The sequence below is a fragment of the Onychostruthus taczanowskii genome, unplaced genomic scaffold, assembly GCF_017590055.1.
Source record: "Onychostruthus taczanowskii isolate IOZ18803 unplaced genomic scaffold, ASM1759005v1 scaffold73, whole genome shotgun sequence".
Lineage (NCBI taxonomy): Eukaryota > Metazoa > Chordata > Aves > Passeriformes > Passeridae > Onychostruthus > Onychostruthus taczanowskii.
Window position 1 is genome coordinate 3,629,328 of NW_024505118.1, and position 14,024 is coordinate 3,643,351.

At 38.4% G+C, this 14,024-nt stretch overlaps 1 protein-coding gene across 16 annotated transcripts in view; it reads right to left on the minus strand.

Moving 5' to 3' along the window:
- Window positions 1–284: 284 nt before the first annotated feature.
- Window positions 285–14,024, minus strand: part of EMSY (EMSY transcriptional repressor, BRCA2 interacting) — a 46,603-nt gene continuing 32,863 nt past the window's right edge. For 10 of the 16 annotated variants that reach the window (XM_041422342.1, XM_041422344.1, XM_041422336.1 and 7 more), the window contains 6 exons: window positions 13,700–13,858; window positions 11,948–12,007; window positions 10,723–10,874; window positions 8,738–9,301; window positions 7,394–7,762; window positions 285–5,856 (listed from right to left, as the gene is read on the minus strand). In XM_041422342.1, coding sequence (XP_041278276.1) covers window positions 5,662–5,856; window positions 7,394–7,762; window positions 8,738–9,301; window positions 10,723–10,874; window positions 11,948–12,007; window positions 13,700–13,858 — 1,499 coding nt within the window. In that variant the 3' untranslated portion in view covers window positions 285–5,661. The remainder of the gene's footprint in view (window positions 5,857–7,393; window positions 7,763–8,737; window positions 9,302–10,722; window positions 10,875–11,947; window positions 12,008–13,699; window positions 13,859–14,024) is intronic. The other 6 variants (XM_041422345.1, XM_041422341.1, XM_041422333.1 and 3 more) reach the window with 3 other exon arrangements.

Sequence of the window (14,024 nt, forward strand, 5' to 3'; positions counted from 1 at the left end):
TGTGTGGGCACTAAGAACTGTTAAGAACTCTTTGCTGTATGCAGATCTCGGGCAGCATCCTTAACAGTAAAAAAACCTGTGCAAAGAGACCTCCAGAGCCTTTAGCTGGCTTCTGGTAGAGCCTGACATGAAGGAAGTCACAAAGTACTGGAGATCTGTAATTCTCTGGGAAAGTTCCGGCTAAGAGCTGTGACAAGCTGATTTATTTTTTTTTTTTACCATAAAAGACAATTTCTGAACAGTGTTTGCTCTAATAAGTAATGGCTAAGTGACAAGCTGATTTATTTTTTTTTTTACCATAAAAGACAATTTCTGAACAGTGTTTGCTCTAATAAGTAATACATTAGGCTCTTACAAGTAAGAATTATCGAAGTTTTAGTAAAAGTATCATCAAAAAGGATTCATGCTAGGTAGTTTGGGCATTCAAGTGACAAAATTAGATAATCATGGTTCCTTCCTTCCAAGCCAAACCATTCTATGGAGTCTAAAACCCATATGTAGTCCATAAGAGACTGGCTGATATGCCTGCCACTCTCTGAAGGGTTCATTAATAGCCCAAAAAGCCCCTGGTCCTGATCACCCACTCCCAGCTGGGTGGCAAGAGTAGGCTTTGTAAATTAATTTCATAATGGCTACAGAAAACAGGATCACCAGGATCACAGAAAACTTCAAAACTGCTAAAAACCTTACTGAGTGGGAAAGCTAATGAAAACACCAAGAAACCTAAAAAACTCCAACCAAAAAACCAACCAACCAACAAAACAACAAAAACCACAAACAAACAAAACCAAACCAAAACAACTAAAATCATAGGAAGTTTTAAGTAGGACCAGGTCTGGAGTATTGGACATTTCTAACAGTTATCACAGAATCACAGAATGGTTTGAGCTAGAAAGGACCTTATAAATCATCCTGTTTCATCATGCCTGTGGGGGCAGTCCTGGGCTTCAAAAATGGTGTAAGACCATTTGATTACTCTTCAGTCCACAGTGCTTGAAAACTTATCTTTTCTGTACCAAATAATTCGAAGGCCCTTTTTCTCTAGAATTAATTAGCAGGTTCCCAGGTACTGATTTTCCTATTTTAACACTTCAGCAACATTTCACCAAAGTTCAGTGAAAACACCAAACCAATCCAAGATGATTAACTACCTCTGCATGCCAGTCATAGCTCTACATGCCTCAAGGTACCACCAAGTTCTCTTTTTTTTCACAGTTTAAATCCTTAGCATACTAATCCTACTCTCAGTTGCCAGTATTGGAAATACCAGGCCACTAGATTTCAAACTGCAGCATCTGTGCAAAGACTGAAAATGATAAAAAATACTATACCCCTTGTCAATCTCAGTTCTTACAACTGATTTTTTTTTTTCAAAGCTTTTTTTCCTGTCAGAGTGTCAAGGTCCTGACACAGGTTGCCCAGAGCAGTGGCTGCCCCATCCCTGGAAGCGTTCAAGGCCAGGCTGGACAGGACTTGAAGCAACCTAGTGGAAGGTGTCCCTGCCCATGACTGGAGAGTTGAACTGGATGAGTCTTAAGATCCATTCCAATCCAAATAATTTGATGGTGATACTCTGCCTCTATAGCAGACTGAAATGCCCCAACAACAATTTCTTCTTGCAAAGGAACCCACAAATACCTAAGAGGTACTAAAGGTACCTCTCCCCTAACTTTCTCTTTGATAAGCCATATTAAGCTCTAAATTTATCGTAAGGTAAGTGTTTATTTTCTGCTGGAAGAAAAGAAGATTGAAAGATTCTCAGGACAGACTTTGAGTAGGGGAAAAAACTCAGTTCCACAGTTTGGATGGAAACCATGCACAGGCTGTTAGTAAACATTCTTCATGGCTTACATCAAAACTTAGGAAAAGAGCCAACCATAGACACACAGGTGCTAAAGATACTTTTTTTCCAATACATACAAACTCCAAAGCAGTATTTTTCTAGTTCATTATCCTAAATTATGATCAGTTTTCTTTGGATTCAATGTTGCCAAGCTGAAATCATTGGCCTTTGTGGGGATGCACAACCACCTTCACCTGTGAAATCGTAAGACTTCAGAAACAATTTCTGCATTAGAAACAAAAGCATATAGTCTTATTTCAAAACTTTTGATTTTTAGGTTTTAGATAGGGAGTTTTGTTTGTTTGTTGCTTTGTTTTGGTTTGGTTTTTTTAAATCCCATTAACTGAGTAATTTATTCTGTTCAAAGGGCCCTAAGGGCCCTTCTTCTATTTTGCTCTGAAATTTCAAAAGCTCAGGGCTTTGTTTTGTAAGTCAGAGAAATATTGAGACTGAAAATACACTCAGCACAATGGTCTAACCTTTCCAGAAAACATGCAGTCTGCTGTGATTCCCTGCATTTTTAAAGGACACATAAATTCCCCCTAGTTTCAGTACTTCCTCTAACTTCAGTTCACTTTCTCAGCATCCTTTTTTGAAAATTCATGTGTGTTGCTGCAGCACCACAGCACGTCCATTAAACTGCTCAATTCAAAGCAACTCATTAGTGCCATTTCACTTGCTCTTCAATTTATCCAGTTTTCTGATAAGAGAGATACAAGCCTATTGCCTGCTAATTCCCAGTAGCAAAAATTATCACCTACTCCTTCTTCCATTGCAAGAAAGGACATCAAATTAACTTCAGGAATGAAGATGCAGCTTATGAGGGACAGGGGATATGCAAGTATTGTTTTACATACTGAAGTTTTATTTTTAGCAGTTTGATGATATTTATAGGGCTGTGAGACGTGGATACATGGCTGCAGGGGGATGAAGTATCCCAAGGGCTGGTAGTAAAAAAGTTGCACATCTGCCAGGCAAGACAAAATAACAGGCAGTGATGCCTGGAGTTCATGCGAAGGAGACAAGTCCAAATGCTCCAAGCACCTTATCTTAGTGTCATTATAAAAAAAATCATGTTCAAAAAACTCCAACTGTATCTACCCTACATTTTAGGTCACCTTGTCTATTTCTTATTTGTAAAGGTATTCATATGATGAAGTGCTGAAATACACAAATTCAATAAAAGAATCTGAAGAACAAGTTGAAATTTGGGAAAGCCGTAAGAGAAGAATGTCAAGAATGAACACACTGATTACCAAAGTTCCTTCTTCTAAATTTCTCACATCACCTCGAGACATCCCCACCACATGCTTCAACTTGCCAACCTTAAATCAATCCCTTCTCACAGAAACATGAAAAGCTTTCAGATGTTAAACAATTTGCTGTCTTCAAAGAACTGTCAAATAGTCCACTGTAATTGTCCATACCTTTGCTCCAGTCATCACTAAAGAGGCAAACAGAAGTCTTACATAAAACATGAGAATAAACTGGACCAGAACTCAACAATATAGTGAATCTATTAGGTGCTGAATTCACCTTACACTATTTCTTGGTATCTATTTTTGGCTGGGGAGAGCATATACCTTCACCTAAAACTGAAACTGTAACTTAGGGCAATGTTCTTAGTCATAAGTGCTTAAGAAAAGTCTTCTCTCTCTCTTATATTCTCATGGCCTTCCAGTCCTACATATACCAGGGACACTCAAAGCACTGCAAAAGCCCAGGTGACAATGAAAATTTGATACAAGCCAGAAGAACTGTGTGTGTCACCTGCTTTGGACCCTTCACAACTGGGTATGGAAATACAGACCATTCCTTATGCTGACTTATGCAAAGACTGTCCACTGCCAATAACATCACTATTAAGCCACTTTTTGTCATCCTGTAGCAATGTGGAACTTTCACAACTTAAAGCATAACTTCTTCACTTTTGATTGCTGTGGTTTCATTAAAACAAGAGTAAAATCTCCCAAATAGCTATCAAAACCTTAACTACCTAAAATGACATACTGGCAGGGTAATTATTTAACTAAATAAAGAAATGTGGAATGTTTCATTTATAACATCTTATTCTCCTCAATCCTGAGCACTAAGGACATCAGAATCCAAACCAATACTGTTTTCAATACAAAGGTAATACAAAAATAATTCGTTTCATAACCCACTATTCCAGTATTTGCACGTCAAATTTACCAGGCCGTTTCTCCACAATTATACTCTACACTATTTTAGAACTAATGTTGATGGAAAAAGAAGACAGAAGGAAAAAAGAAGTTTATGAAGATCCTCGTGACTTAGTTTATAAGACAACTGACATTAGAGAAAACCAAGAGCCCCCTCTAGGGGTTACTGCAAGTTCTAACATAGGTGGATTCAGAACAGGTTATAGTTAATGGTTTTTAGGGTTTGTATTTTTCAGTTTGAGTTACTCCAATTGAAATTTAACCTTAACTACAATATCAACAGTAAAGTGACAGTTTAAAAAGAAAAGACTGACTCAAAAAACTGTATTAGACTTTGGATGAAACCTACTTACAGTACTTCAGCACCAAAACGTGGGCAGTTAGGCTTATACATTTATATACAATTAAATGATGTCAAAGTCATAAAATGCTTAGTTATTTATAATGAAATCTATACAAAACAGTTAAAAACATGGTTTTATATACATTTTGGAAAAAAAAAAGTATTGTCTCAATTACCAGAATGTATTAAAACTGGTTCTCTTGTCCCATCTGAACCCAAACCGCCCTCTGTGACATGTAACTACCACAAAACCCCAATGTATTGCTTCAACAAGCCAAGGCATAAGGCTATATTTGGAAACCCACCATTGTATACCCATTTAAGCTTTTAAACTCCCCAAATGGTCAATTTTAAAAACAGCATGTAAGAGTAAAATATAGATTTTTAGAAGTCTTAGCTCCCTTCTAAATTCTCAAGTTCAACTTGGAAAGATGTTGAACTATTTATCCCCAGTTTTGAAAAACTGATTAGTAGCAAAATGTACTTCCTTCTCCCTGGTTTGTACTAGAATTAATACAACTGCCTGTTTCACAGGAACTTTTTCCAACAACTTGTCTCACTTTAAATTTCGTATTTAAATAAATAATCAGAGGTTAACTAGAGTAGATGAGCATTTTGTATGCTTATGGCAGAAAGAAATGCCTCATCTACTATGACCCTACTTCTTGCAAAGCATGAAAACAAAACTCCACTAGCAAATCCACTTTGCTACCAGTTAGCAGTTTTGCTTATTTCCAAACATTCACCAATAAGAATTTTAAAAAAAGTATTTTAAGCTTCTGAAAAAAAATTTTTAAGTGAGCAGGTGTGCAAGAAAGCCAACCAATTCCAATATTCCTGGGGCTTTTCCAGCACTGTCAGACACATTTTTTCTCTCACATGCTATTTGAAAAGAAAAATATTTATTATATGTTTTCTTTTTTAATGGTGTTTTGCTCAACAGCTAAAAAGACACAGCAAAATAATGATCCCTTTTCACTTAAAGATGTTTCAGTATCTGGGCAAGGGCTCCAATAGCACAAGCTCTAGAATTCATTACAGATTTGTTTTTGAACTGGAGTACATTCCACTGTCACAGGTTTACTAAATCTTGGTACCTACATCTTCTTTTTTTCCAAAACAATTTTTAAGATTCAGCTTTTGCAATACTGTCTTGTTAAAACCTACTGAGGCTTCAAGAGTCCAATGAACAATTCTAATAGGCAAAGTGCTCTAAGACATCACAATAGAAGGGCATCTTGGATGCTCAAAATCCCAAGGTATTTTAAAGTACACTCCAGTGTCTCTATTCCTTAGGATTGTTCAACAGAACTTTGAGAGGGGCTGGGCTCAGTGCCATCCTCAGTGCTACTGTCCACATCTTGCTCCATTGCTGTCTCCTCATCATCGAGGCGCTGACTGGTGAAGTTGTTGAGCTCCAGGAGTCCGCTGGGTTCCACCACCACATTGGAGCTGGAGTGACAAGGGATGGGATAGTGAGGGATAGTCTGAAAGAAAGAAAATATTTAAGTTCAATGAACAATATTGAAGGTAAAGGCATCTGTGCGAGCACAGATTTGTGGAAAAGGGATTATTTGGTTTCCAAGGGCAATTTTCCCCAACTGAGGCTTCAAAGCAGCCTTTCACTGGATTGGGTTTTGAAAGGTAAAATTTGAATAATCTTGCTCTGCAGGTCTTTGATCTTCCCTAAAGGTCTGTGACAGCATAACAAATGCCCATCATCCACCATTCTGCAAACCCAAACAGAGATAATATTTTCTTCAGCCTGATCTTTTTTAGACAAGACATGGTGACGTGGTGATAAAAGAATAACCTGAGTTAAAATGACTCACAAGGACCATAGAGTCCAACTCCTGGCCTTGCACAGGACAACACCAAGAATCCCACCAGGCAGTGCATTGTCCAAGCACTCCAGGAGGATTCTGTTTTTTGTATACAACAGAGTTCAAGCTGTGGCCCTGCTCAGAGCTGCAGCTCAGAGGCTGAGGAAACACAATTGCTATTTATTTCTAAGATTATTATGGTTATTATGTTAGTTATTTTTAGTTGTACTTTCATAGGTTAAAAAGCTAAATCTCTGACTTGATACAACTGAAATTCTGGGCATTATTTGACTTTTGAAACAGCTCATAGCATGCCACAATGATAAATAGCATCAATTCTCAAAAGATACAGGTTTGAAGTAAAACAGAAATCTTTGTCTATATAAAGAAGACTAAAAGTGAATACAGAACTGGTAATTTCTACGAAAGAGAAGTTAGCCCCAGTAAAGACTTCACTAAGTATCACAAAAATTTGAAATCTCTATACACAAACTGTTTCCCACATCAGAAGTATTTTCACTGTAACACAACCATGATACATATTAAATCAATTTCAATTGTCAACAAAGATTCACATTATACCAGTTGGAAGACTTCTATACCTCCTCAGTTGACATTCTGACAACTTATTACAACATAAACCATCATATTTAAGGCAGCAGAATCAATGAAAATATCAAGCATAGCAGTTAGGAAATGATTCAAAGCATTTAGGCTAAAGATCAATAGCAATTTTATCTCAGAAGTGGTCTTACCCTAAGTGAAGTTAAAAAGTTTTCTTCTGATTTCAGACCTTATTTGCTGAACCCTTCCAGTAAGCAAACCCTACAATGTCATTAATTTTACACTCAGAAGCAACTTTAATAGATAATATAAAAGATTCTAGCACATAACTCCATATTAAGTGTTGAAGCAGTTTTAAGCGTTGCAAATGAAAGTACTTCATAAAATGAGTTTGGTTGTTTTCTTAAGAGAAGGAAGACACTGGAGACAGAGTAAATGATACACAGTACTAGAGAAACCTGAGCCAAATGAAGAAGAATTACACTTCAATATAGCAATTGATTACAAGCTAAGAGTAGAAACAGAACCAAAACCTGGGAATAAACCCCCAAGTACTCAATCATTCAGTAACTATCATCGTATCAGACACGTGTTTGCTGTGCTCAATCTTTGCCTTATTTGCTCAGTCTTCTCTTACCTGGACAACAATTTCTGATGAGCTCTCTTCAGCTTTCTTTTGTGATATATTCTGAATGTGTATAAACTGGTTTGTTGTAGGTATTCCTTGTGCATCGAGTTTCCTCTCTGTTAAAGTAGGACCAACAGCAGGAGGACTTGAGCTGGATTCTGTGTGTGTCTGTTGCTGGGGGATGGAAGGTGCCGTCATCCCTACTGCAGCCACCCTCGGGCCCTGGGTACAAGGTGACGACTCTGCTTCACTAGCAGCTTTACTAGTGGACGTGGCCTTGTTTGGGGGATCCACTATCGTGTGCTCTATGTTTGCATCAATCTGAGCTTCCACCATAGACACTCTCAATATATCTGCTACTGATGTCTCCGTGGGTGCCTGCATGGGAAATAGGCTGGTAACCAGCAATGCCAGTTTGGGCACAGAACTGCCACCTGCTACCTTTGAAACAAAAGGAGGCTCATGCCCCTCAAAAGTTATCTCTGTAACAGTGGATCCTTGCATTACAGTTAGATGTTGCACCTGAAAATCAAATTTTTGTTGTGCATATTACAGTTAATATATTTTTTATTGAAATCCTCATCAATATTTCCAAGGACAAAATGGCACAAACATACTTGCTATTAGGAAGACAATTGAAACTCAGTGTTTTAACAAAGGAATTAGCAATGATAGGGCAACAGTTAATTGAAGCCTGGGGAAAAGCAGCTTTTTAGGCTGCTAGATAAGGATTGTAGCAGTATAATACCACAGCAGCGTAATTTTCCTTTGGGATTTACAGCCCTCTGGTATGTTTGCTAGTTTTCACATCTATTCCTGAAAGGGCCAAAAAAATTGTACTTTTCTGGAGTTAGTTAAAATACATTTTTTTCCCATGTTCCTCAGTCTCTGCCTTTTTCCCTCCCAAGGAAAATCAAAATACTCCTGTACATGAAAGCCAGATAACTTCAGGAAGATGTAAACTACAAAGGAAGAGGAACAATGGAGAGCCTTAGGAGACTGCAGTGTATTCATATTTATTTCTACAGAAATAAAAAGTGCTACGGGAATGGAAATTACACGTGTCATTGTCTAAAAATTAAAAGAAAATAACTAGGGACAAATTCCATGCACCAATGGTGGCTGAAATTATAAAAACTGTCCAACAAAACATGTTTGTGAGCTCTATGGATTTTCCCCTATAACATGTGCTTCTCTCTCCTAGTGTCAACCTTCTGCTGGGGTAATTACTACCAGCAGAATGAGGGATTCTCTCTTGCCAGGACAAAACACTGCTACAGCGACAGGGTCGGTGTTTTATTTTTTTTCCTTGAACAGCGACGTGTATTTTGCATGCTATCAATATTCCGTTACCTGGCTTGCTGGCTGTTTCTCTGAAGAGGCAGGTAGCTGCATTTGACTCTGGGGGGGCTGGGGTTGCACGTAGATTTTTTGTGTCGTTGGTGCCTGTTGCAGTTTGGGCAGCTGCTGCGTGGTTTTTACTGCAAGCACCTGTACTACAGTTTGCTGTGGCTGTGCCACTAAGGTAGGGAGTTGCCTTTCTTTGGCCATCATATGATGTGGGGGGTGCTGTGCATCTGGTTTGGTCTGTGCTTGCTCTTGCTGCAGGGGGGTTAGCTTTTGATGCCTTATGGAAAGTTGGGGCATTTGTGGGAGTTTGTGCTGGATTTGATCAGCCTGCAGGTGGATTGTCTGCTTCTGCTTAGTCTGGAAACACTGCAGAGTTTTCACTTGCAGTTGAGTCTGTTCCAGCTGCGGCTGACTCAGTTTCTGCTGCTTTTGTGCCTGCGATTGCGTCAGGGCAGATCTGTAAAACAGGCCAGTCTGAGGATCTAAGGTGTCCATCTCTTCCACTTCTCCCTCCTCAGTTCCAAGTTGTTCACTGTGTTTGGTAAACGCAGTGTGACTGCTTAAGGCCTTAAGAAGAAGAAGAATTTAGAGCAAGTTAGTAAAGAGAAATATAAGAATACACAATCTAGAAACATTTTTTAATGTTTCAAATTGACTACTTTAACTTTTTTTACCATTCCAGACACCCAATGCATGTACAAAAAGATACTCATGCATTTCACAATATATAAGCAATCAAGATCTATTATTATGATGTTAAACTGTAGTACATCTCTATGTGAGAATATGAGCTTCACAACTAACCCTCCAAGGGATTATGTAGATCTCACTTGTGTCAGACTGAGGCTCAAAGCCCCCTCAGGTTGCCTGGCAGTTGGATATGAAGCAGTAGAGAGTAGCAGGTGGCTGAGCCAGGAGCTCCTCATTCAAGCCAGAGTCTCTCTGCACAATATTTTTTTTATTCTGCCTCTAGAAAGCCTAATCATCTTCTCTAGGGTTCCTTCTATAGGGCCCCATTTAACTACAGGCTGTCCTATTATAGCACAGATCCTCTCTTCTTCTTCCTTTCCCAAAATTGCATTGCAGTTTTTCTTGGGCATTACATAAACATTTGACTTCTTGAGGGAACGAGCAACCTATGCTTTGTAAACCAAAATGTATACATGCACTGAAAAATGGTGTTAGCAAGATCAAACAGCCTAATACACCTGTAAAAACATACTGCCTGACATGAGTTTGTAACTCTAATGCAGTACTGTTCTGGGCTGCAGCTGAAGTTCCCACAAGTTAAAGCACTGCAGAGTTGAGCAGGTCCTGATCAAAGTCATTCAAGTGGCTTCAGCAAGACTTCACCACAAGCTGCACTTCTTGTTTGAATAGTTTGGAATCCCCACAGTCCTGATCTAAATATGATCTGAGTTTTTGATTCAGAGACGGTTTCCTATTCACAAACTAAAGACATCAAATGAAAAAGATACCGTGCGCTCTGTGTACTGACCAGATTCCATTTCACCCCTCTTCCCCCTACACTACCACCAATATAACCTAATGAGGTCAGGACACTGCAATACTACAACCACCCTCACCATCAAAACACAGTCACAGAATGGTTTGGCTTGGAAAAGACCTTAATGACCATCTAGTCCAACCCCCCTGCCATGGGCAGGGACACGTTCCACTAGACCAGGTTGCTCCAAGTCCTGTCCAACTTGGCCCTGAACACTTCCAGGGATGTGGCATCCACAACCTCCCTAAGCAGTCCATACCAGTGCCTCACTACCCCTACAGTAAAGAATTTATTTCTAATATTTAATCTAAACCTCCTCTCCTTTGGCTATTGAAGTGATATTAAAATCATTTATTTGCCTGTATGCTGAACATTTTTGGTGGCAGCACCATGATACATACATTCAGAATAAGCCCTGCTCCTATGTAATTTAAATGACCTACTGCTGTTTATAGACTTCTGGGAAAAGAAAGGATCCAACCTGCTGCATGATATGGGTAATGGCGCCAGTGGAGGATGCAGGAATAGATTTCACCACAACAGAAGTCTGCGTTGCTGTCTGTGACTGAGCCACGTGCTGCACCAGAGTCCTCTGGGGCTGAGATGACTGGTGGGGCTGGGACCGATGACTGACTGAAAGTAAAGAGGTCAGTGGCACTTCTCCAGAACTAACTGCAGGAACTTCAACTGTTTGTTTTGCAGTTAAGCTTCAACTGAAAGCATACATGAGTGAAAAAGATCTAAGCATGGAAAATGTCTTTCACTGTGTGCTAGTGTCAACCTTAATGAAGTATTCTGAAAAACCTCTTAAAGAAGCAACTCTGAGGTTTTGCTTTTGTCTGTTTCCTAAGTAACCACACGTGGTCCAAACCTCCTCTGGCCACCCTTTCCCAATACACCAATTTTGCAAGCAGAGTTTATACTTGATGTTCACCTGGGTTCTTCATACAGCACTAGAATATTGCTGTAGAACACAAGTTATTATGTGGTTTTTACACTGTTAAAAGCATGTCCACAATTGACTGCAATTAAGAACAGTAAACCTTGGTCACCAGGTTTCTACCACTGATAAACTGCACACAATACTCCTCAGAGCATAAGCTAAATTTGAAAGATTAGCAAGATTAGATTAGCAAAATAAGACAAATTAGAAAATGTTTGAGTATTATTAAAGCAAGTGAGGCTGATCAGAAATTATAGATCAAAAAATGTAGACCTTGTTATGGGTCTATGTCACTTTTGAGAACAGATCTAGCTTGAGTTACAGTTATAGTGATAGTCCTGTAATTAAACAGTGGATTGATAGAAAAATAATGTGCTACTAAGAAAAAAAAAGTTTCTATATTCCAGTCACTGGTAAGATATGAATACAAATCTCTTTATGTCTGTCCATACAAACATGCAAATATTTGTGTAACCTAATTTCTTAGTTACTAAGTATTTAATCACCGAAGGAGAAAAAGCAAAGTTTAAATTCAGTTGTAACAAAACTTAAAATTAAAAAGTTTCTAGTGACCTTCCTGAGAGGTCTTCTTTCTTTTTTAAAGAAAGGTCAGATCTTTAATTGATATGGTAATTTTACTTTCTCACTCCAAGAAAGTTAGTTTACATCAATACTGGCCTGCATGCTGTGCCAGATTTATCCTGGATATCTCCCAACAATTCCTATACAATTGAAAACTTAATTGAAAAATAAAGTTTCTAACCTATATGGTTGTGTAGATATTCTTCCGAATGTGACCCAATACAGTGCTGTCTTCCTGAGTCTGCAGACAGACAAAAAACGGTGACACTAAGATGTGTGAATTGCTCCCTTCATCTCATGAGGAAGCACACTCTGAATCCCAGCTCCCAAGTATCTAATCATTTGGTCCAGGCGCATGCAGGACATTTCACAACAGACTATAGATTCTTTACTATCTTCCTGCTGAATTTTTAGCAGAAAATATAGTTATGTGGGTTGCTGATAAATTCAGAGAAGCATGAATCAAACCAAAAAGAAACTCAGTTACTTGCATTCCTTGGCAATGTTCAGAGAAACTGGGAGAAGGGACAAAAATCTAAGTGCAAAATAACCAGTTTAGTGCTGCAGCAGAACCTGCTGCTGCCAACCACAGGAGTCTGCACTTTTCTGGAAGATTCCCACATTTCAAATCAATGTTTACAGAAATCCTAATATTTAAAATAGTATCTCCATATCTCCAGGAAAATTTTAGCCATTGTACTTTGAATGGTTTCTAAGCTACAGAAAAGAACTGAAGTCTACAAAGACACTGACTGTAATTTTCCATCCTCCCTGCAAAAGGCCCTCTTGTACATCGACTTGCACAGCAAGACCCATCAAAAACTAGAACCTTGAAGAGAAGCTCAATGCACAATATCTCGTGTCAGTGAAGATATTTGACTGCTAATTCAAAAGCACTTTAACACCATTTATTGTACTTTGGAGTTTGTTCTAAAAGAGATCCAAGGGAGCACGATTCAAATATTTTAAATTGAAGCCAGATACAGTAAGTGCTATTTAAAAGAAAAATAATAACATCCCCCCAGCCCAAATTTTACACAACTTAAATTCAGGTCATTCAAGGAATGGGAGCAAAGGGAGGAGGTACAGAACAAAATGAAAATATCAGATTAGACATTTAGCACATCATGGAGCTACAGATATGTGGTAATACAGTTTAATACAATTAAGTTTTATTTCTCTTTTCCAGTGTAGACTTTCAACGTGTTTTTGCTTTCATTTTCCAAATAATATAGAGACCAACAATATGGGTTTAAGAAATTAAAATGGAAAACAGGTGATGTGATCCTTTCATGTCTCTGTGGGAAGTGGCCCATACCTAGTGTTCTGGGGTAGTAGGGAACATCAGAGAGACAAGAGAAAGGAGTTACACAAAATGGATGTCCAAATAGGAGTAAAGAATTTAAAGAGATGAATTTGAGTAACTTATACATTTTAGAAAGGCATATTTATTAGTTCAAGGCTTTCTATAAAATGAAGAAACTGGGGCTACATTACCGTGCTAAATGCACACCTGGCTTTACTCAGGACTAAATGGATTTTAACAAAATTCCATGTCTGACTTCTTTCAGTATGTACAAAAACTAGGCTAGAGTTCCTCCAGCTTCGTTTTCTACTTTCTTTTACTAGACATTTTCCTTTAAGGGTGGTGGGACAGTCTGTCTTCGACATCCAGGGAATGGAACATCTCTTCAATCTACTATCCTGAAGCAACCACTCTGTTTCAGTTAGAAACATTTTCCCTTATAGCCCAGCAAGGCAGATGCAATCTCTGTCCCCTGCATAGGGTCTCAGAAGTGGAAGAAAAACTTCATTTCCTCTACAGAAAATTACAGCAAAAACACAAAAGTAAAACCTATTGTAAGAAAACTGCAAAATTAAGTCCTCAGACTTCAACTGCAAAGCCACCCTCACACTAACCTTAGACACTTACCAGTTGTGATATATTCAGCCACTAGTTCTGACTCTACAACAGCAATTGAAGGACTTTCTGGAGAATGCCTCTTTTCTTGAGTCATCTGGATTGGAACAGCCATTTGGCTCAAGTCAATGGTAGGCTGCCTTGGCTTTGATTCCAACTTTTCCTTCACTACTTTAGAAGAAAGACAAAGCATAAAATCAACCTCTGATATATAAACATTCATAATGAAATAAATCTACAATATAGATGTACCAGTTTAATTAAATATAGTGAACATTGTAGATGCAAACAAACTGATACAGGATGAAAAAGACGAATCAAGTTGATTCAAGGTAAG